Below are 24436 nucleotides of genomic sequence, written 5' to 3' on the forward strand. Positions count from 1 at the left end.
TTAAAACGAGAATGACCCACATTGGTAAGCTATTTCCAATAAACGCTGCAAGATTTCATGAAAAAATAGGAATTGTAATTTTTATGTTTCACTGGGACTTTAAACCCATACAAGTAAACGGGAAAGCTGCGTTTTTTTTCATAAGGAACTGTGAAAACAAACGCTTGCCAAGTATTAAAATGGTTTTGAAATATTAAATTTCATTGTGCTTTTTATCCAGGAAAAACAGGGACTCACAATACGTGTTTCACTCTATTAAATATACTGAATTATCCCAATTTAGACATTACCATATGATGAATTTTTTTGTACTAATAGTGAGCCTATGATAAGCATAAAAACTGTAATCCCTCCCAGATTCCATATTAGGTTATAAAACAAATTATACAGCATTCATTTTAGTCTTTATAAGATTACATTTCAATATTCCCACAATATAAACGCAAACATGCCATTCCCAAATGTTTTACACATGCTTATTTGCATCAGCAACGTCATGTTAAAATTGCATTGCTTGTGCACCCCTAGAGTCTTGAACCATATCCATGCAGCGCATTATGGAAATGACGCGCGCGTTCGACTGTCCGCGACAAGCAGGGAGCCACACGGACGGCGGCCCGCGCTCAATCCCGACAGTAGATGGCAGCAACCCAAGAAACCTGATCCCGTCGGGTTCATCACAACTCCGTCTCTCTCAGTTGTGCAGCAGCACTCGCACAGGAGGCAGCGGTGGTTCGAGAGACGTCAAATGAAACAGAAGAGACGCCAGCTGCTCTTTTCGAGTTTTACGCGTAGCCTGTGCTCCGCACCCGGAGACAGCACGTTTTGAAACCACCATGGAAGACAAATCCAATTCGTTCTCAAGCAACAAGGAGGAGAAAGCGGATGGGAATAATGTGTTCCAAAGGCAAGACTCGATCATGAAGAACAGCATGGGCAGCCAGAACATGAAAGACCACGGTAACTCAGTGGGTGTCAAGGAAGAAACCATGGTCGGTTTTGACGATATAGATGCTGCGTCTAGGCAATCCGGGTTTATGCAGCGGCAATTTGGAGCAATGATGCAGCCCGGGGTGAATAAGTTCTCATTGCGGATGTTCGGGAGTCAGAAAGCCGTGGAGAAGGAGCAGGAGAGAGTCCAGACGGCTGGATATTGGATCATTCACCCTTATAGTGATTTTAGGTAAGGAGTGTGGAAAGTCACCTTCCCAGGCGCATGCCGTCACGCGCACTCAGGTCCGCAACACGCAAGCTCGCCACGATAAAATGGGCTCAGCTTGTGCTGTCAAAACACACGTCCATCCATGTGAGATGCTTCAGAGGTGCTTATGCTATCGTTTTCCATGGCGTTTCGGGGAAGCAGAGCTTAAAAACACGCAATGCCCTTGGTTGTTGTGGGGGTGAATGTCATTTTGGTACAGCAGTCATCACCGGACGTGTAAGACCTGCCATCATTGGAAATTCTGCCGTTGTGTAAGATTTGTGGTGGATGATGCACCACTGTTTGGCATTGTAAACGCAGCTGTCAGTGTCTGCTGTGAGAATTAATGAGGTTTGGTTACAGCATCACAAATGCCGAAATCCATACAGTGAGCGCTGTGGCGGAAGCATAAGGATTATTCTATTGTTTTTATCTCGTGGTACTGTATGATCCTGTGCGGCTCACCGTGTAACAACCCATGCCAATATTAGCGCTGGAATAGTGTCTCTAAAGCAGTTTAAGGCTAATCGCGTTAGTCAGGTGAATGAAGGAGATCGTCGAACCCAGAATTTTTCAGGTTGCTCAAGGTGGAGCAATGACTGAATCATTTCAGATTATACTACAAATAATGACTTTGGTGCTATGAGGCTTTACATTTTCACATTGTCATTTAGGACGTGGTTAATATGAAACATATAACCAATATAACAACCAGATCTTAACATCATCCAGTCTATGAGTGGGTAGGATAAAAATGTCTGTCTGTTAGAACCGGAACAGTCTGTGCTGAATCAGCAATGTGCGTGACTAAGAACAACGAAAGATGATGATATTCGCTAAATTAATATCCAATTTAGATCGCGTGTTTAATCATGTTTATGTCAAATTTAGGTTGTGGATTCGTATATAAACGAATGACTAAAATTGTCAAATAAACATACATTAGATATATTGGCATATGGCCATCTTTCTTTCTATTCGCAATTCTTTAAAGCCTGAAAGTACTGGAATGTTTACATGTCTTGGCCATTCGTGTTCTCTCTCTCTCTCTCTCTCTCTCTCTCTCTCTCTCTCTCTCTCTCTCTCTCTCTCTCTCTCNTCTCTCTCTCTCTCTCTCTCTCTCTCTCTCTCTCTCTCTCTCTCTCTCTCTCTCTCTCTCTCTCTCTCTCTCTCTCTCTCTCTCTCTCTCTTCCTGCGTGAGTGCGGATAGGTGACGGTGCACCTCACGTGCTCGTTTTGCCCTGGCAACTCCTCACGAGCGCTGCACGGCAGAGTTCTTCGCAAACATTAGTTTCACTTCACAATCTGCCCCGCGTAACGCGCCGCTCTCCAAGGTGCTGAAAAACAGTCCCTTGTTTTACATGAATGCCCGGAACACTATCCCGTTCAGTGTCATTACCTCGCCCCCCACCTGTCTTACTGGTTTATTTATTCGATGTACTTGATGTACTTTTGGCAGATCGTGTGTAAACTTAACACAACACCTGAGATAATGCATTCCACACGCAAAGGCAATAAGAAAGTACCAGACAAGAGTTAGCTATTCCTACTGTGCAGTACATTATCATATTTCTCAGTATCATCACTAAAGTAATAATCAATGTTTAATGAACATAAGGATGTGTTGTGTTTTAAAAAACAACAACTCTTTAATTCCATCCTGAGAAATTTGAGATAATAATCAGGATGTTTTTAATAAAGTTGAAATACGCTTGACCTGAGCATATTCTACAAAGTCTCATATACTCTGAAATACCTAAAATACAACATGAGCAAAGTGTCTGAGTTCACTAAATATCAGAAATAACTCCATACCACTGCTTTGATTTGTTTGAATTGAATTGCTATGGCTCCTATTTGGCATTAGTTGATGTTTTTAGGCAACACAACTCACAGTACACTTATTATAGGGACAAACTCCTTCCAGCAGTCTGAGGTTAAGTGTCTTGCTCCGAGGACCATTAGTGAGTTCATTGTTCATCTCTTGCTTTGAACCTAGAGCTTTATAGATTCCAGCCCACATCTTTTAGCATTAGACTGCAGCACCCCTCCAACAGATCAGAACAGTTTGTGTAAAGCCCTTTCAGCATCAGAGCAGGGATGAGAGAAGGTGAGATCGGATTAGATGTCCAACACACGCTGGATGAGTTTAACAACGCTCTGAACGCTGTGATGTAACATGATTGACCTTTCTGTCATATTGCACGAAGGACACGGCTGCTTAACGGTCGTAGGGTCGATACACAACTTATTAAAGGTGTGATTTAGAGATGTCAATATTTTAGGGTGATGTGTTTGTATGTTACGATCGCCAACATTAACATGCAAATTCAATTCTTTGGTAGGTTAACTTGAAACAGAGTTTGGGGTGGGGCTACCTGCTTGATTACACGTTTGATTGGTGGATGTTTTTTTATAATGATTATATAACGCTTAAACCCCACCACACCACAGATACTGTTGCAGAAAACAGTTTGTGATCTTTAACCAGGTTAAATGCGACCAGGCTTCGTTTAATTGATTGCAGGAATTGGCTAATACCTTCCTAACAGTTTTTAGGTTTGCAGGTGGTACTTACTTTGAGCTTTTGATAAACCCTGCCAAATGGGCTTTCGATCAAAGAGAGAAAAAGAGAAAGCAGGTGAAAACGGAAGATACAGAGAGGGAGATGATGGACAGGAAGACACATGACAGGGAAAAGAGAAAGTGAGGGAGAGCTACTGACAGCTATCATAACCTGCTCAAAACCGTGGACCATGTGACTGTTCTACACCTTTGGCACACCAGTTGTGTTTGGCAAGGTTTATTATATTTCCTTTTTCACTTTGCCGTTATCTCTCTCCCACACAGCGCTGGTCTTTTGTACATTTTTCCACCACACTGTTTTGTAAATAATTAGCTAATTTAGTTGAAAATAGTTGCTTCCACTTTGGCCCTGGCAGTTTGATAACATCGAAACCATCAACATCGCGTTACATCATCTTTCATGTGCTGTGTTGGTTCCGAAGCATCAATGAAACTCAATATGGAGTAATATCTCAATACAGAGGGTGTTTAAAGATTAATAGGAGGTTAGTAAGATTCATTATTCATTGTTTTCAGAAAGGGCTCATGCTTGACTTGATGTGGCCTGAGCCCTTTGTCATCGGTTTTATCAAGCCTGAGTCGTCGTTTTTTTAATCCGTCCTCCATATTGCATGTCATCCGTCTCTTGCTTTCACTGTTATTTAGAAAACAGCCTTTGGCCTGAACAGAAATCGCCATCGCAGAACAGAAATTCTACATCTTCAGGAGTGGCATCAGCTTCCCAGAATTCCAAAGTGCCTTCACGGTTTTTGTTTTTTAGTAGTGGCAGGTTTTATCAGGTAACAGATGAGCTTGGGTCAAATCTCTATCTTATAAATTAATCACACAGGTTGTGGAAATGCGGGATTTGTATGTGAGCAGATTCCTTCTCCCTATGAAGCGGGCCTCTGATTTCTAAACCCAGATTAACCTCTATTTTTAGGGGCGTGCAAGTTTGTCTTGCATTATTAATGCTTTTTGCTGTTGCTTTTTGGAGGGTTGTCTCAAAGATTTCTCTCAAAGTCTAATGAAGGTCTTTGTGAGCGCGTGACGTGCCTCACTTTTTCCAAATAGATGCCCCTTGGTACTCTCTAAATAGCCCGGCTCAGTTTTTTTCTCTCACATACAATGCAGAAGACTGCACGATTTGTGGGCACAGCGTCTTAAAAGCGATCCGTGTCTCATGTAATAGTTAAAACACCTCAGTGTGAAAGCTGCAATAGCAGTAAATAGAAACATAAAAGAACATCAGAGAATGTAACCCTTGTGTTGAGGTCACATCCTCTGTGCTTTTCTTTAGTTTTCAGCAGCGGGACAGATGGTCACATGGCAACCATCCCACCTCTGACAATGCAGCCTGACTGTCATTCGGTTGTCAAGGCTACAGTTACAAAAGCCAGTCGGCTTGTCAAGTCGCTTTTAATACAAATGTCTGCGAGTAATGCCAGTCATAATGCAACCAATACTGTAAACAGAATAGGCCCTTTTCACAATGACGTCACTTAACTTCCGCCTTTTCGCAAAGCAGTGTATCATAACATCCGTCTTGCAACAAACAAGAAGAACTTCCGTTTTGCCGTCGCGCTGGAATTTAACAACAGTGGAAAAAAACTGAGAACACGTATTCAAGTACTTATCCTAGCACCTTCGCTAACACAAAAAGAAAACAAAACACGTACCTTCATAATCAAACAGGTACTGTTCAACTAAGAATTTGTATCCTTTCTCTAGCTTCGATCTTGTCGTTAGCGAAAATTTGTGTGCAAGACGTTGTACATCATCTAGCCGTATTTGTGGCAGATGTGCAAGGGACTTGGTAAACTCCATTCCGAGGCGCTAGCGGAAGAAAACTTCTTCTTCTTGAGTTTTACTGGCGGTTGGCAAACCAGCTTATAGGTGCTTTACCGCCACTTTATGAACTGGAGTGCTAGCGGAAATAACGATACACTGCTTCGCGGCAGAACAGAAGATGCGTGACGTCATGCGAAAAGGCCGTATTGGGGAACCTGTGAGCAGCTCATAATTTAAAGGAACAGTTCATCGTTTTGCTTATTATTGTTTAGCTCCATTGAATCTTCTTGTCTGAGATAGTATAATGCTGTGTTAAACCATTGTAAGCGGTGCAAAGATCATGGGTTCAATATTTTAGGGAACACATTTGGTACTGATAAAACAAAAAAACGTATTGCTTGAATTCAAAGTTGCTGCCAAATACGTGACTCTGAAGTCGAATATTACTGGAAAAGCTTAACTATTTTACTGTCATGCTACTTACAAACATGGTTCTATTAGTTATATACAGTATACACTTCCTACTAAACAATGTTAAAAACTAATTTCATTATCGTTTAGACACCTCACAGAAGGAAAAATAGCCAACGTGGATATTATTATCCAAAGATGCCCGATTACGACAAAGAGCAGGCCAATATTTGATACCGGTTCGTTGATATTTATAAACCAAGGCCGAGAGCTTTTTTCATTTGCAGGCATCCATTACAGGCAAATGCATCGGTCAAATTGGAGGCCCTAGCCAGGGGGTTTAGCATGAGATAGGATTCCTGAAAGCATCTATTTTAGTTCATGGATGCAAGCCGTTATCAGGACATTTGTGTGGTTGCCTAGGCCCGCCCGGCGCCCGTCAAAATATGTCTGGCTTCGGTCATTACCAGACAAGGGAGCTACAGTAATGCAATTGCGCTTCGCGCGCGTTTACTCTGATCTCAGAAAATTTCAGCGTTGTGGAAATCTCTTCTGGGCTGCTATCAGACGGGTTTGTTGTTCAGAAAGCTGACTCATGTGTGTTCACTGCAGTCATTAGAAAGTGGTTATGTTTCACTTTGTGCTGAGGAAGAGTATTCACATTAGGTGGTATGAGTAATAGCACCAATATGCCAGTATGAACTAATTACTTCAGTTGTTGTTTGCTTTGGCTTGTTTTCAAACAATAAATGAGCACTTTTAAAGGATAATAGAAGTCTTTAACCCATGTCCTACATTGAAGCAAAGCAAAGCAGGGCAGAAGAGTCTGTAGCCATTTCAAAGACATGTCTAATCTACCAAGGCAGAAAAACACAGCGTGACATGAAAATGGAGTCTGACTGACACTTGGTTATTTATCTAAATCTTCACTAGTAGATATCAAAACATCCTAGGGGTGATTCTGCTGTCAAGAAAGACGGCGGGATTTCGACAGCATTTCCAGTCAGAAGAAATTAGCATCAATGACATTTTAATAGTTTTTCAAAGCGAAAAATAATTAAACAATGGTCAAAAGAGATATAATGCATTATCTTTTTTCATTAAAACAATTAAATATGCATCAATTATTTGCATTTCTGAGTAACAGAGGGTGTATTGTTACATAACACCAAAGGTTTGAAATCATAATGTGATTCTTCTCGCTGTAGGAGCTGTGGACTGCATCTCCTGCCAAGCTGAAAATCTCTCTCACACGAGTGTGGGGGTCTCGAGAAGGGGGAGAATGTAAAGACTGTCAGCAGAATATGATCACGAATTGATGTTTAATAATAATGTTGTCTACATGTAGTCATTTTTTAGTGTTCATGATGGAGGTGTGGACTGGCGGTTTATTATTTACACCGATAACCGAAACTCACACTGGGGAAGACTAAAATGGGGTTTGCAATTGGCTGATATTAATATCATTAACTAGACAGCAGGGTGGCAGAGAAAATGCTAATGTATGAGATCCAGAAAACCATTTTTGTCTTAATTTTGATGAACATTTACATAAAATTACATTAACAGTACGCATTTGGCAGACGTTTATATCCAAAGCGGTTTAAGATACATTTTATTGATATGTGTGTTCAAAGGAAACAAACCCACAATCTTTATGCAGCTAACGCAACGCTGTACCAATTGAGCTACAAAAACGCTGTTGTACCCACCAGGCCACCGTTGGTACTACATCAACAAACGCCTTCAAACGTTGGCCGTCCTTCTATTAACCTATGTGGTGACTCCATTCATATGTTTTCAAACACAAGCTTATTCCTGTGGGTTCAAATGGTGCTGTTTCAGCAATAACAGCCTGTACCTTTAATTAGCTTTCCGCGTATCGCACAAGCAAAGCGGAATGTCGCGTACATGCTTGTGTTTACAAGTTTACACAGCATCTCACCTATGGGCTGGGAACCCTCTCGTGTTACAATCTCACCCTTTCATTTTCTGTCCTGTGCCTCTTTACGTCCTCAACCAGAGAGAGCAAAGCACTGGGTAGCGCCGGCTGTCATGGAACGGCAGGCCGGCAGGAAGTGTTGGAGGTGATATCAACAGCGACAGGGAAATGAGCTGTAGCGCATCGTGTGCACTGCAGGCGCGAGCAGTACTGATGGCTGAGGGAAGTCTGTTAGACAGCGCCTAGAGAAACGCCACAAATATCAGAGGGCCTTCGGAATGAGGGCGTTCCAGCAGAGAAGAGCAGGAATTTAATCTTTCTAGTCTTGCTACATCATTGCAGCGAACAGGCCTGTCAGGAGTAGGATATGAATAGGAGAGAGTGTGCAGGTGCTTTTGTTCTGATGGTTAAAGGGATAGTTCACCCAAAAATAAAAATTCTGTCATGGTTTACTGACCCTCAAGTTGTGCCATACCTGTATACATTTCTTTGTTCAGTTGAACACAAAGAACGATATTTTGAGGCATTTCGGAAAGCAAAAAGTTCTGCGGCACCTTTTGACTACTACCATTTTCATTTTTCTTATTATGGTAGTCAATCGTGCCTTAGAAATGTCAGTTGCTAACATTCCAAATATCTCTCTTTGTGTTCAACCGAACAAAGAACGGTATACCATAGTACATTTGAATACTCGATTCTGATTGGCTGGAGGGTGTGCAATAGAACCGGTTAATTCACAAGTATTAAAAAATGTAATTCAACTGTCTGATCAAAAAATAAACTGTAAACATCAATAACAGCTTTAACGTGGCAAATGACCATGGTATAAGCGGGATAATCCACGGCTAGCTGTGCATTAAAGGATTTAATGCACTTAGCAGATGCAACCACCCTCCGCTTTGCACCGGGTGGTTCTTTGCCTCCATGTCGTACATTATCCTTTAACGCATGGCTTGCCGTTGATTATCCCTTACTTATTTCATATTATATATTCAGTACGCTTGATGTCAATGTAGTGAAACAGATCACGTGAATCACACCTGAAGTTGACCTAAATAACCAAATATTGTGCTCCAAACAGAGTTTTTGTCCTAAAATTTAAATATATACAGTATGTATTTTGGAGAGAGAAAAGGGCACATATTTCTGTCTTTGGTTCCTTTTTTAGTGAGGCATGAAGTCACGAGACGTTATGACCAGGTGTAAACTGGGCCGACTAAAAGAGAAACTGATGTACCTTCAAGTGGTCTTTTTAACATACCACTGTTTGTCTTCTCTGCAGGTTCTACTGGGACTTGATAATGCTCATCATGATGATGGGGAATCTAATTATCATTCCTGTGGGAATAACCTTCTTTTCGGAGCAAACCACCACCAGCTGGCTCATCTTCAACGTGGCCTCGGACACCATCTTCCTGGTGGACCTGGTCATGAACTTCCGGACGGGGATCGTGAACGAGGAGAACTCTGAGATCATCCTGGACCCAAAAATCATTAAGATGAGCTATCTGAAGAGCTGGTTCGTGGTAGACTTCCTGTCCTCCATCCCGGTGGATTATATCTTTCTAATAGTGGAGAAAGGCTTCGATTCGGAGGTGTACAAGACGGCCCGGGCACTCCGTATCGTACGGTTCACCAAAATCCTCAGCTTGCTCCGCCTTCTCAGGCTTTCACGCCTCATCAGATACATCCACCAGTGGGAGGAGGTAAGGGGACGGCGTGCGTGCGTGCGAATCTGTGAGTGACGCGGATGGCCTCGAGTGACACATCTAGAATTTGTTAGCGTAGAATGTGAAGCCCACTTTGACACGAACAGGAGGAGATGCTATCTGACATCGTAAGTGTTTCGGTGTGTGAGACACAATCTACCCTGGGCGCTGTGAGCTCAGGTGTTGTGCTTCAGAACGAGACCTCTCCGAGACCTCTGACGCATGCTCTTTAGAGGTGGAGAGACTTATTTTGAGGTTAAGGTAAGCATGGGTGCCACTTAGCCCTCGGCGACACCTCGAGAGCCGTATCAGGCTAGGCGGAACCAACCTCTTCAACGTGGCGAGTGCAGCTGAGCAAAACTATTAACTGCCTCAGTATTTATGCTTCACCCACCTCCGTCGAGACACCCCGAGCTTAAATCGAAAGCATTAATCTTCAAACGACGTATTCGGTCTGTACCCGAATGGACGGTTTCACAAATAGCTTTGAAAGCACTTTGAGATCACTTTCATGAAAAATATTGTTTGTTTCTTCCGCCGACATATTATTATTGTTCGGCGATGGTATAATAAATGACGGCTTGTGTTGCGAAAGTTAATCCAGTTTAGACGAGTTCCTGTTTCTTGTTGGTGCAGAGTTGTTGGTTGATAAAAAGGAGTGAAATCCAAATGGTTATCTGATTATGTGCCATTTAAAAGTACACTGTCAGAAAAAATGGTTTAAAATTGTACCTTTTTTTGTCCGGTACCCTAAGGTTCTTTTTTGTACCTTTACAGGTATACAAAACATAATATAATGCTGTACCTTTTTGGGAACATTATTGTCAGAGGTGGACGAAGTACACAACTTCCTTACTTGAGTGAAAGTACAGATACTACTGGTCAAATATTACTCCACTACAAGTAAAAGTTGTAAAGACAGATTCTTACTTGAGTAAAAGTACAGAAGTACGTGCTTTTAAAAGTACTCAAGTATTAAAAGTAAATTTCCTTTATGTCAGTTGTGCATTGTTTTATTGTCGTATACCTTATGCCTCTGAAGCACCCTACTGAATACACCGAGTAGCTCACAGAATCAGTGGTATTAAAGGAGTAGTTCACTTCAAAATTTGCCCCCATTGACTTCCCATAGTAGTTTTTATTCCTACTATGGAAAGTCAATGGGGGCAAATTTTGCAGTGAGCAACTCCTTTAAGAGCTTTATATGTTTAGCACACATATGTTTAGTTTAGATATAATCCTGTATGATCATTTAGCCTATTATCCTCATTAGCCCCCTAGGCCTATATGTATTTATGAGCAGTGTTCTTTTATTTTGTATATTCCCTTTACCAGTTTTAGCAGCAATTTACCAGTAAGTAGTAAGGTTCTTGTAAATAGTAAAGTGTAGAAGCCATGTGTTTGTTGGACTTATTACCATAATTTAACTACAAACATAAACTATAAGCTAGTATAATAATGAATATAATGAAACTATGGTATGTTTAGTTGCTGTGGTTTTACTAAAGATTATTAATTGGAGTATGGTTCCTATATTTAGAAAATGGTAAATTTGTGGATACTGTGGTTTTAATGCAAATACCATCCCTGCTGAAAAAAAACAATGAATTTTTTAATTAGAATGAGATTTTTAAATTAAATTCCTCTTTGTAGTGTGTTTTGGGTTTTATTCCAATAGGATTTACCATCCCATCAATAGAATCCATCACATACAAGTAGACAACATAGTATCCATAGTACAATTCCCATTTATAACCATTAAATCCATTACATTTTATGTTGTATTTTGGGCAGGGTTCTATTGTTTTTATTTCAACAGGAATACTTCAACTATAGTTACTTCAGTAAAAACATCATTCATTTTCCAAATCGCTTTAAGTGATATAACAGCAGATCAGAAGTTAACACGCACGTGTAGCTCAAGGTGTATGTGATGCTTATTTACCGTTTAGCCGTTATGCCGATCATTTTCATGACAATGTTTCAACGATCTTTGACTGATCGTAACCCACAGATGATTACACCACACTTTAACATGTGCCTTTTTCCTCTTTTAATGTTCTATTTGCCTTTTCAGAGCGCTATCAACGATGTAGCAGCGACTACGTTTACATTAGTTTAGCGGGGAAGATCCCAGAGTTGCCAGATTTGCGTTAAAAAAATCTGCCAAATGGCCATTCAAAGCTTGCCGGAAAACCGCGAGCTTAGAAAAACTGAAATACTTGGCAACAGTAAAAGGTCCTGGCAGATCGCAAGCCAGATAAATTGTGCACACAGGAAACCCCGCTGCATAGAAACCATTTTCTACTTTTGGACCTTTTTATAAATGTAGTGGAGTAAAAAGTATGATATTTGTCTTTCAAATGTAGTCAAGTTAAAGTACAAGTACTCAGAAAAAATAATACTCAAGTAAAGTACAGATACTCAAAAAGTGTACTTAAGTACAGTACTCAGGCAAATTTACTTCGTTACTGTCCACCTCTGATTATTGTACCCTATGGACCTGTTTTGTACCTTCAAAGGTACAGTTAAATAATTAATATTTAAATTAATATTACATAATGTACCCTAAAATGTTTACAACATTTTATGTGTTTATGTGTACTCTACTCGCCCTTTGCTACCTTTAGTTAAACATATATGAATAATTTCATATTAAAATGCTATTATCTTTTCATGTGGAGCTCAACATGATGAAGATTCAAAAAGCACATACATCTATTATTAAAGTAATATCAAATATGGTGGCACGATATAACATTGAATCTCATTGGTGCATGCATGTCTTGTGACTAGTTGGCATTTGCGTTATTTGTGATGAGACACAAACCAATAACATTCAACAATAACAATGTGCCGCCATATTTGAATTTTCCACATCGTTGGATCTGTATGTTGCCATGGTTGCGTGATGTATCGATCGCTAAATGCGCTAAAAATATGAATCCTTTTTTCTCACAAATATATTGTTTTACTTCAAAAGACACTTATTAACATTGGATTACCTAATCATGGATGTTTGTGCTTCACGAAGCTTAGCCATGTTGAGACCTAAGATAACAGAGAGAATTTTCATATGTAGATAAACTATTCTGTTGCGATCCTAATGCAAAGTCTCCAAAAGTAGTTATGCTACCTTGTAAAATAAAACATTTCGGCAAAATTATAGACCAGCATTGCATGTGTCTTTCATGGAGAGGGTGTGTTCTTGGCGACAAAAAAATCAGGTAGGCAGTTGAGTCCAGAGAAATGCCAATACATGTCATTCAATACCAAAATATATCAATAAAAATGGCTCAGTCTAATTAAAAATGGACAGATTCTGAACAAATCAATAACACACAAGCTTCTATTTTGTGTAGTACGTTGCCTTTAAAAGATTTCCGCGTTGGCCTTAGACAGCACGGCCGCTCGGTAGGGTTTGGCACAGAGCGCTTGTTTTGATTCCCTGTGTGTCATTAATCTCTTAAAGCAAGTTCATCTCTCCGTTCAGCTGGCGGCCACCCAAGTCAGTGCAGAGGAGTCTTGTGAGGAGGTCAATCAGGGTTTTCTGATCAGTCCTAATTGAAATACAAATGTACCTCTTAGGAGGAGTAAAGCGAACGAATGCAGGCGACAGTAATCAGGCTTGATTTATTACTATTGTTCTCTGCTGCAGTTGTATTGACTAAGACAGGAACTCTATTAACGTTTTTGTTTGTGTGTATGGCAGACAGAGCACCATAAACAGAGTATGAAGACAGGGTGGTCAAAAATAGGCTTTCTAAATGCTTTCTATATGGTTGTCAGTGTTGCTTTTCTTGTTGGTTGATATTGTAGAAGGATGCATATTGGTTGTTGCTTATATTGCACATAAGATATGGGGTGTCTGGTCCCTAAATATGGCCTTCATAGGGACTTTTTGTCTCTTGGTTTTATTGTGCACCAGTGTGTAACTTGTGTTTATTTAGAAACTACTAACAAAGTTTTTCAAGTATGTGCAACTAATGAAATAAGTTACTCTAAAACTCTCAATTTGAAGCAGTAAGCCAGAACTCCAGACTAAACCTGCTCAGAGGCTTTACCAAGCACTTATTTACGGCACCCCCAGAAGCATCCACATTACACACACCATTTCCCCTCTCTGACACCACACTGATGCATTCTGGGTAATGACTCTCAGCCCTGTCTCTCTCGCTCTCTTTCACTGCTGTGCTGTTTCGTCTTCTATTCTGATCTTACTATTCTTACTTTGTAAATAATATTAGAATGCCGTTTGCAGACAGATACATATGAATATTGCATATCATGTTGCATAATATTATCACATATTTTTCCACACCCAGTCAGCTTGAACAGTCAGATGTTTTGTTTGTCGTGGATGATCGTGTTTTTATTCCAGACCTGAGGTTGCGCTCTTGGCACGCGCTCACGCCGAACATAGATTCCTGGGTTTGCCATCTCTGTCCGACTCCAGGCGTGGGCTTATCTCCCGCCTCGAGCTGGTATGTGTGCTATATACAGCACCATAAAGGCCTCTGTGCATTTACCGCCATGTTGAATGAAGTCACAATACAGTGATGAGCTCAAAACGCAGCTGTGTCGCAGTTAGCGCGTGGATGGCGCTGCTGCAGCGAGTCATGGTGCAGGGACTAAATGGGCTTTAATGAAAAGCCGAGCGTGAATCAGGAGGCCACTGCAGAGCAGACATGCTGCACGGTAGCGCTTGGGTTTTACAGAAAGATGTAGATTTTGGGATTGCTCATATGCATTTGTATTGTCTCTCTCTCTCTCTCTCTCTGTCTTATGTATAATACAACTCATTTCCTATTACATCATCTAGAATTTCTATCAAGCTTTTCACCCAACCTGCTCTATCACATCATTTTACCATTAGACTTCCTGTCTCCATATACTAAGATGAGGGGTAGGTAAATATGTATGCAGAATCACATACAAGCGAGTCATGGTCACAGAAGTGCACTGTTTAATTCATTGTACCATCACGATGTTGTACGTTCAGATGTCTCTGTACAGAAATCTGTTTCTGGTGTGCTCAAAAAATGCAGTAAGCAGAATTAGTTTTTGCTTTGTTTTTCAAGGTTTGTGCTTGGCTTAGATGTGCCCAGAGACATTTTGTTTAGTATAGTGATAAAATGACGTACGTTAAATAGGATCAACCAATGGCGTGAGAATGGAGCAGAACCCTCCGTTTGGAATATGAAATATGAAAATGCAGAAATGATGTCAGCTTACATTTAAGCAGTGTTGTGTTTGTCTTGTGCTCTGTTAGCATCAGCCAATGAAAAACCATTCAACCTTCAATTCAACCGTTAGAAATCATCTGAAAGTGCATTATGCTGTTACATCACATTGTGAAAACGTTCTTCTCCTTTCATTGTTCTTGCTTTATATTTTGTCCCTGAAATGCTCTTTAAAGCCTGTTTTATTGGAATAAAGAGAGACGTGCATACTGTATTTGGGTGGAAAAAAGGGAGAGATTGGTTCTGTGTGATTTTAGAAAAGAAACAAAATGGGAATAGGGGTGAGGGCATAGTGGTGGTTCTGGCGGTGTAAACACTCAAGTCAATGAGGGCCACATCTGTCCATTTGCTCTGAACACTGGTGCTCATGTCTGCGCTGTGGAGGCCTGGTGTGTTTACAGTGTGTGTGTGTGTGTGTGTGTGCGTGTGCGTGCGTGCGTGCGTGTGTGTGCGTATGTGTGTGCGTGTGTGTGAGGTAGTCACAACAAAACATAGCTGTAACCTTTCCAAAGCCTTGTGCAGCAGTGGCGATCGGTGCCTCCTCTTCACGGGAAGCAGGAATTCAAAATACGTGTTCAGCGCTTCACGTGAACCTAAGTGCATCACGCATCATGTCAAAATATGTGCCTGCTGCAGACGCGTCGAAAGGGTTTATGATAAAAGAGACGCTCGCGTTCAGAAGACACTGTGTTAACACTTAACTCTGATTACACATGAGACTAAGCGAGTAGCAAACGCAAGCGTCTCTTTTATTAAAAACCTCTTCGACGCGTCTGCAGCAGGCACGTATTTTGCCATGACGCGACACACACATGACGGGCTAAATACATGTTTTGCCGAGCTTCGCATTACTGCTTCCCCGGAAGAGGAGTCACGGATCGCCACTTTTGTGCAGGTATTATCAACCAAAATTCACCGGCATAAAAAGCAACGAAATTTGAGTGAAAATGTAGACTGTTACTAAACAGAATAAATGATAAGTCATCATAGACAGGTGTTATCTGCATTTTGATGTTGCCAATGAACCACATCCACTGAAACTAAGCAGGTCACATGGGAGTCCAACAGAGAACTGAGCATCATTCAGACGACGCTGTCTCTTTAAGAATGTCTCAACCTTGGAAACATTCAGGCAGAATGATTCATCAGTGAGCTGGTAAATCAATCAAAAGAGGAAAATCTGACCTGCGTACTGAGTTCACTCAGAGAGGAAGAAGCGCCGCCGGGAGGGGCAGGATGGTGTTTAATGACGCAATGTTAGTAAACTGGTCTGGAGGTGAGGTCATTCAACAAGCCCCATTATCACCTTCAGGGTTTTCAGGTCAGGATGAATCCCAAAGAGACGTTTGTGGGACTTAACGTGGTTTTTATCCTTGAAGGGAGACACTTAAAAACAGACTTCAGGAAAAAACAAACAAATTTGAACTGTGATATTACTTTCCTAAGAGTACTTCCTTTGAGTTAAGGTTTTGTTCTTCAGCTGTGGTTGTGTTTTGTATTTATAATACTGGATGTGATATGTTATTGGGTAATTCTAGATAAAATATAACCAATAGCATCAATGACATGCCTTCATTACCACAGAAAATAATATTTGTACCTCGGTTTGTAAAAATAAACAAAAGCACAGTAATGCATTTACACTTGCCACATTAATAAACTGTAAATAGCAAATGCAGTACCAGGTTAACATATTGTGTTTGTTGTTTCAAATTTTAAGAAAACCAAAATAATTCTATAAATGTCAGTGTAGCTTCAAGCAGCAATTTGTATACGTGGTTATAAATAATAAACAAAAATCAGTAATTTAGGAAGTACATATTAATAATAATAATAATAATAATAATGATTTATACGTTTAGATGTGAGGTTTGACACAAGGTTACTTGAAGTAACCTGCGATTTTACATTTCAAACAGAGATAGTGATAGAGAGGCAAAGATGATGGTGCCCCAGAAATCTCATTGGCTTAACATTCTTCCAAATATCTTTCTTTGTGTTCATCAGAGCAAAGAAATTGATACAGATTTGGAACAACTTCAGGTTGAGTCATTCATGACAGAATTTTTATTTTGGGTGAACTGTCCCTTTAAGGTGTCTTAAACCTATAAAAGTCATTTAATCGTGAACTCGTCTAGACAGACAAGTATGTTTTGCCACTGTCTTCATGCCCAACAAATACACACTGTATTCAAATGTCACATTTGACAGGTCAATACTGGCCTTTCTAAAAAGGTCACCAAATCCCAGAGTAAATGTTGCTCCTGAAAAGCGACTGCATCCCGGTTCCTGTGTTTTGTTCGGGTCTTGTGTTGTTCTCTTTGTTGTCCACCCGTGTGTGTGTTTTCGAAGCACCTGTGCCTGTTTCTAACGACTCATCTCCCGCCCGTGCCAGGCTCACAGGTGTCTTGGGGCTCTGTGGGGTTAGGAAAGTAATGTCAGGTGAGGATAAGATGTTTGCCTCCTCAGCGAGACCTTCAAGACGTAAGACCAGAGCCGCTCAGCTGCTACCGCGGCTTCTCCAGCAGGAGAAATGTGCTGAATCAGCTTTAGCTGCTCGCTTTCACGTAAAAGTTGATGTTTAGCAGTTTTCTTCTGATTGGCTTTATATTGGGTCATACTTTTCTTTGGGGGTGTGCCGTGAGGGATTAAAGCTGGCATGAAAGCAGTGGTTAACTCATTTTATCATACGTATGCCGATGTAGTTAAAGTGATCTTTATTAGGACAAAATGTAGGGTGAGATTGTTTTTTTTAAGAAAAAAATTACGACCTAGGAGGAAAGTTCGAAGGGAGAATTTGAAAAGTAGGAGGGATATGTGACGTTAAAAGCTTGTTTTTAAGGTTATAAATTCACGAACTTTTTTTAAGAGGACTCTAATGGTTCACAACAGGGACAGCAATGTTCATTCAGAAAATAAATAGGATACATTTTCATTGAGCTGGGATGGATTTCATACATGCAAATGGAAGGTAAAATGGGATTGTTTCTGTTGACGGCCGCTTGCTCTTGAGCTGCATGTATCCTCCTGAGCCACACATGCGTTTCCTCGAGTGTGTGTGTGTGTGTGTGAGCTGTCTTCCTTCCTTAGCAGACTAAAAGCTCTCGTCACGCCGAGTGTGTGTGTGACTGGGTGTTGGGATGCGCTGGATCTCTTTAACAGGAAGTGTGTGTTAATGGTATAGAGCCTGTAACCGTGTGAGCCTGAACGGATTCATTACAAAACAACATGATTTGCTGGTTTATTACCATGGTATTTTATGTGTCAGTTAGTTTAAGACAAGACTTCTTGGTAAAATTTTACAATAAGGTTGCATTTGCTAACATTAAGCAATAAAGTATTTCAGCATTTATTAATCTTTAATGTTAGTTAATTTTAGTTCACAGTGCACTAACTAATGTTAACAGTTAACTTTTAAAAATGTTTTAGTAAATGCTGAAATTAACATAAACTAAGATCAATTAATGAGTATTTTTATTGTTAGCTAATGCATTAAATAATTTTAACAAATGCAACCTTATTGCAAAGTGTCATCATGTTTGACCTCTCTTTCCCCAAAAGATAAATACATATTTGTAGTTTTAGTAAGTTTTGTGCCACTTGTGTTTTTTGTAAACACTTAAAACACGTGTCTAATGCAATATATGATATGATTTTTTTATTGCATTTTAGGGCAAAGTATGACACTGGACGGTTTTCATGAGATTCATACGTTTATACAATAAATACGCAAACATTACAAATCACTGCCTTCCGAAACCTTGTATCTCTATATTTTGGTATTTTTATTTTTTGTGTCTTCATGTTTGTCACTGATTTTGCAAATATATAACCCACTAAAAGTATTAAACTTTGACACCACAGTATTTAATCGTTTAAACAGTACAGTTTTTCCATTTATACAATATTTTTCAAACAAAATGTATTTGTCAATTGTCTCAAAGTCTTTAGCTGTCATTTGAATAGTTTGTTTGTGTGTTTGTGTGTGTGTGGGGGGGGGGTATGCAGAGCTTTAGGAAACCTTTGAGTAACATTGCAAATTAATATATCTGATTCAAATCCTCCTGATGAGGATTATATCAGTAGAAGCTGTTCTTATATTAGCAGCAGTACTTAGAGAGGTTTGTTTTGTGCTCTTGAAACTTGCATGTCTTTGCTTAATTAGATTTCTCAAGACGCTCCCTTTGTCCGGGCATGCTAATGCAATTTCTCCACTCTTCCTCTCAATTATCAATTAATCTTTGCCCAAAACTGGCCCCCCCTCAGCTATACAGAAGAACAGGCAAACAGCAGCACTGATGATCGCAAGAGAATAAACAAGAACTAGCTGTACTTTCTCCTGTGGCCTGTGGGCACCAAATGCCCAGCACCCCAAAGGACAACAGGGAATGCTGGGATATACTGATGCTGAATCAGCCTCCTGTCATGACAGGCCAGAACCAAATTATTACACAGCTGCTTCATTGAATTTAAAGATAATCTTGTAGGCTGAAATACTTTTATTTATTTATTTCTCAGTTCATTACAAGTCAGACACTAAAAAGTCTCATAAAAGCCATTTCTTCACTTTTATATGCATTTGGCTAATTTTCTGTAGTCTAAGTCTGTAGCACAAAGGATGCATGTTATACACTGAAGTGTACAGTAAGTATAAGTTTAGAGGTTTGTTTTTTAAAACACTATAGACCGTTTCATCGGACGCGCGCAGGCCTGACCCCCAGTTAACTTCCGGTCTATGTTGGCTATGGTGTCTATAATATAACTATTTACATTTTATTAAATGTGTGTTAATATTAATCTATATTATTATTTTACTGTATAATAATTGTATTAAATAAACGAGTTGTTGAATTTTGTTGTATGTTCATTTTATTAAATAAACAATTTGTTGAATGGGTCCTGTAGTTTGGACGCATTTAAACAAACCGCATGGTACACTGATATCTAGCGGTTAAGCTTGGTATCGGAGTCTAAATTCAAAATAATTGAGAGACAAGTTTAGCCAAGTAACGGTTCTTCTCGGTTTCTTTGGATTGTTATCAGAAATAAGCTACAGGCACTCTATTGTTTGTGAATGTGTACCGGAAGTTAGGTTGGGGTAACGTTTGTTTATGTTGTTAAGACGAAACCGTCTATAATCAGAAAATGTAGGAGCTGATCTAATAGCTGATGATTTGTCTCCTTTAGACGAGGTCGCTGGATTTGTTTCACTTGTGAAAATGCTGCTTTTGTAGATTCGGGTATTAAAGAAGATCCCTTGCCTCTTTTGACTCGTGTTTACTGTGCCAGTGGGAATAAACATGGATGCTTTATTATTTCTCATGCCACAAAATATGGCTCCTAAATGTGATTCGTCTTTATTCTTTGACATTTTAAACGTTTTATTTCCTTCAGATGAACAGCCTGCTGGGGTTTTAGGTCTTTAGTTATCCTCCACTACCCTAAAGAACTCTGTTATGGAAAATGCTGAATCATACAAAAGCCAGATTTTCCAAGCTCTGCCCCCTTTTGGCCACACGAGGAACTACATCAGTAAAATACACTAGTATCCTGACTTTTTTTCTTTTTTTCAGGCAAACAGGACACTGTGTGACTAATACAGTATAGTTGTTCCAGTTTTGCGAACACTTGGATTTACTCTCCCAGTGGGATGATACACTCTTGTTTTTATTCCTGAGACATGTGGCAGTTCAACCTGAGATCGCTTTGATTTTTCGGTTCCATTTGTTAACGTTAGTTGATGCAATAGCTAACACAACATTTATGCAAATTCAGTTGTGTATTGTTTGTTTATTCACTAATGTTGACAGATACAATTGCTGGTTTAGAAAATGTAACAGTAAATTGAAGTTAACATGTAGTCATGTACTTACCTGTAGATTCATAGATGCTGCAGATGTGTTGTTTATTGTTCATTTTGTGCTATAGTAACATGTAAGGTTATTAAGTTGTTAGGGAACTTTATTGTAAAGTATTACCAACATTTTTTATATAAAATATCATTTTAAATAATTATTTATATTTTATCATATTTTATATCTAATTATTAATTATTCGTAATATATTACATTTATTTTATTTTCTAGACAAAAGTAATATTAAATGTACAGAATATGGACTGATAATTCTCCCGAGAAAAAGACATTTGTGAAGTCTCAACAACATCTGTGTGAGTTTGAAAGTCTGCACTAAAAGCATAGATTTCAACCTGAGTTTATTTCTATCACACATTTTGAGTCTTGATTTGGGAACACAGATGGATTAATGAACGGAATTACATTTGTTGGGTCTGAGATTCTGGATGGGTGATGTCACAGCACGATGGTTGATTCATTACAGCTTTAATGGGCTGTTACTACACGGGCTGGGGAGTTAATGTGCTGAGGCTTGTTTTTGGATGCAAAGGAATGAGTCACATTTGTCACCGATTTGTTTTTACCCAATATTTACTACAGCCGCAAGTCAAAAATAAGTTGATAATTTGTACCGATTTGAACTGATATTAATGTGCTAAACTCCATTGATATAGGCCTGTTAGAACCGAATCACAACTGGAGTCATTCTAGAATTAAAGGGATGCCAATATTAGCTGTAGTCGTGTGGTTTAGTGGAATGGGATCGAGGGATGAGATCCTGCCAGGAAACAGTACTGGTGCCTTTCATTGTCCTACATATGAAAACCGATACAATTGTCAATGAGAATCCACTCATATCCTTTGATGTCACAATGAGGGAGAGAGGAATTATACATCCGCAAGCTTTCATAGCTCGCGGAGCTGACTCCATCACATGGATATTTGATTGTGACGCTCCATAGGGACGACAATTGGATGATGACGTAGACGGTAACCTAAGAAAATACCCGGAGGGAAATGATGCTTATGAATGTTCGTGGCAGGTGCAAGCCCTAAAACTTTGAAATATTTAAAACTCAGACGCTGCAGTAAAACCAAGACATGTTAAGTAATGCAGAAAAACAAGATGGAGAGAGACAAATGCATCTGCAGAGAACGAGGGTTGAAAATTCAAATCCTCCTTTAAGAAGTCTTACACTCTCTGGAGAAATTAAGCCTCTTTATTGGCTCTTTCATGTTTGTGTGTTTGTCTTGCATGGAGCAACCGCGCGTGTGTCGTCCAGACGTGAACGTACAGATAATTATTTGCAGCTCAGTTCTGCTTTTGCTCTGAAATGATCAACTACAGCGGGGAGCGTGAGCGCAAATAAACAAGAATAATTCACAAATCATGTTCCTTTACAACAAAGTTTTTTTTAGTATTTTTGATGAAGCACCTCCCCAACCCCATTTTTTGCTACTATTACTATTTTTGTTATTTTATTGTATTTTAATGTTCAAAACTCACTATTTCGACTGATTCAAATCAATAAGCTGTTCAGGATTTGTTCCTCGTCTTGAGTGATTCATTAAAACTAAACTCTATTTAAGAGTTTTGTTCATGAAGAACTACACCGGTCATGCTGTACTGTATGTATTGTTGTTGTTGTTTCCAGCAAGGAATAGAAATACATGTTGTTTATTTGTTGTCTTTGTGTTGTTTAGTGACGCCTGAGACTGCACGCTCGAAGCATCATTTGTTGATTCAGTTAAATAACATTGCAGGAAACACTTAGAATAATTTATTACGGAGGTCCGTCGGCATTTTTTGAACTACGAAAGGCTCGCTTGTAACAGTCAGTACCCTTAGAAAAAAAACTACAAATAAGGTCTGTTTCTCAATTGTTTCTGGACACCGAATAAAGAGCAGATGGAGACTTTTGTCCTGTGTTTACCTGTTTAGCTGATGTTGTGGATCTTTTTTGACCCTCTCTCTCTCTCTCTCTCTCTCTCTCTCTGCCTCTCTCTCTCACACTAGTATTTTCTAATCCAACCAGACTGCAGTCTCAGCACAGATATTGCCAGATTACTGTCGAGTCTCTCTAACCTCCCTCTTTATCTGCTATCTGTTCTCATCTCTATATTTCATTTAGTCATTTGGCAGATGACCTTCAACAATGGACTCGGCACACTAGACTGTTTCCTAATGAACTGACATAGAGGAAAATGCTCTTGAGAATGTGCAAACCCTGTAGCCATCACTACATCTCCCTCCTCCCTCTCGCCTCTCATCCTCTCTCTCGCTGTCTCATTCCACCTTGTGTTGTTCTCTTTGGCACTGATACACATTGTCCTCAGCCGGTGGGGTGAATGGACCAGGATTTCTTCGTTCCCCCATTCGATCCTATTATAGATCTACAGCTGAGCTCGGGCTGAGAAAAAACGTGCGATGAATGGATTTTCTCTCCTCCCTCCGCAGAACAGACTTCTTGTTTCACACCAGATTGGCTCCGGTGCTACACTAGTTACCACAACCAGAGCGGCCAATCTTTTTTCACATTTGAGGGCACACTATTTCAGGATATCCCTTATGCAAAGAAAAATATATATTTTCCTACATACTAGCTTTCAATTTAGTTAATTATTCGTTGTAAATATATTACAATATGTTGAATGATGCATAAGGAATTGCTGCTTTTCATGTACTGAAAATTATAAGCACTTGCTTCCAATTTATGAAATGTATTATTCAATATTCTATATTATATTTTCCAGAATATTCCAATATATGTTTTGTTTCTTAAGGAAGGCATAGCATGTCATTTTTAATAATATATTTAATAATACAATCAATTGATTTATAATATATTTACAAGTAAAAAACTGAATATGTAGTGTGAACACATATTGGCGGAAGTTTTCTTTTAACATGTGATGATTTGATTCGTATGGAAACACATAGGGGCTGATAATATATTATTAGTTCATTTGTTTTTCATTGCCGTTAGAATTTTTCAGAGATTAAAAGAGTTTATTCTGCATGATTATAACTTTTTATAATCATTATTCAATCAAAAACGTTCATTTTGATCTTATGCCGTCTTCAAAATCCACCTTAAAAATGACACATTTACAAAATGTTTTCTCTTTATTGTTTGCACATTTGGAATAACGTTATTACTGACGTGTCTTTCCATTTCATTTTTTTATAATTTCTTCTTTACATCTGCAGTATAGCCAAGAGGCCAGGGTTGCTTAATGAGTTGATGAGTTGTTGTTTAAGGTATTATCATTATGAGTCAATATCAGTTCATATGTAGGGCTAATGAGAAAAAAACAGAACTTATACTAGCTTATTAAATGCTTATGTTTTGTTAAATCTGCTTTTTAGATTTTAAGACACATTGCATAAGTCCTACTAAAACATGAAAGTTGGTACAGTACTGGCCCAAAGACAGCAGAGAGAGAGCGAGAGAGAAAGAGAGAGAGCGAGAGAGAGAGAAAGAGCAAGAGAGAGGGAGAAAGATGTCAGCCATTTTTAAAATCGATGTGCTTTTAGACTCTCTGCTGGTATTACACCGAGACCAATCTGTCATTTGAACAGTACAGCGTGTATGTGTGTCTGCATTTCTCTGTTGGCAGCGGGCTGCTTCAATAGAATGAATAAGCTGGCATTGCTAAATATGGTCCCTCACATTAGAGACAGTGTCAGGGGGTTAATGAAGTAGCTTCTTCTTTCT

The 24436-nt window shown here is 39.4% G+C and overlaps 1 protein-coding gene across 1 annotated transcript in view; it reads left to right on the forward strand.

Annotated features, from left to right (window-relative positions):
• The first annotated feature begins 324 nt into the window (after positions 1–324).
• LOC130569727 (potassium/sodium hyperpolarization-activated cyclic nucleotide-gated channel 1) overlaps positions 325–24436 on the forward strand; it is a 78495-nt gene continuing 54383 nt past the window's right edge. Inside the window, exons 1-2 of the mRNA XM_057359528.1 lie at positions 325–1183; positions 9193–9616. Of these exons, the coding sequence (XP_057215511.1) occupies positions 837–1183; positions 9193–9616 (771 nt within the window). The 5' untranslated portion in view covers positions 325–836. The remainder of the gene's footprint in view (positions 1184–9192; positions 9617–24436) is intronic.

The sequence above is a fragment of the Triplophysa rosa genome, linkage group LG19, assembly GCF_024868665.1.
Source record: "Triplophysa rosa linkage group LG19, Trosa_1v2, whole genome shotgun sequence".
Classification (NCBI taxonomy): domain Eukaryota; kingdom Metazoa; phylum Chordata; class Actinopteri; order Cypriniformes; family Nemacheilidae; genus Triplophysa; species Triplophysa rosa.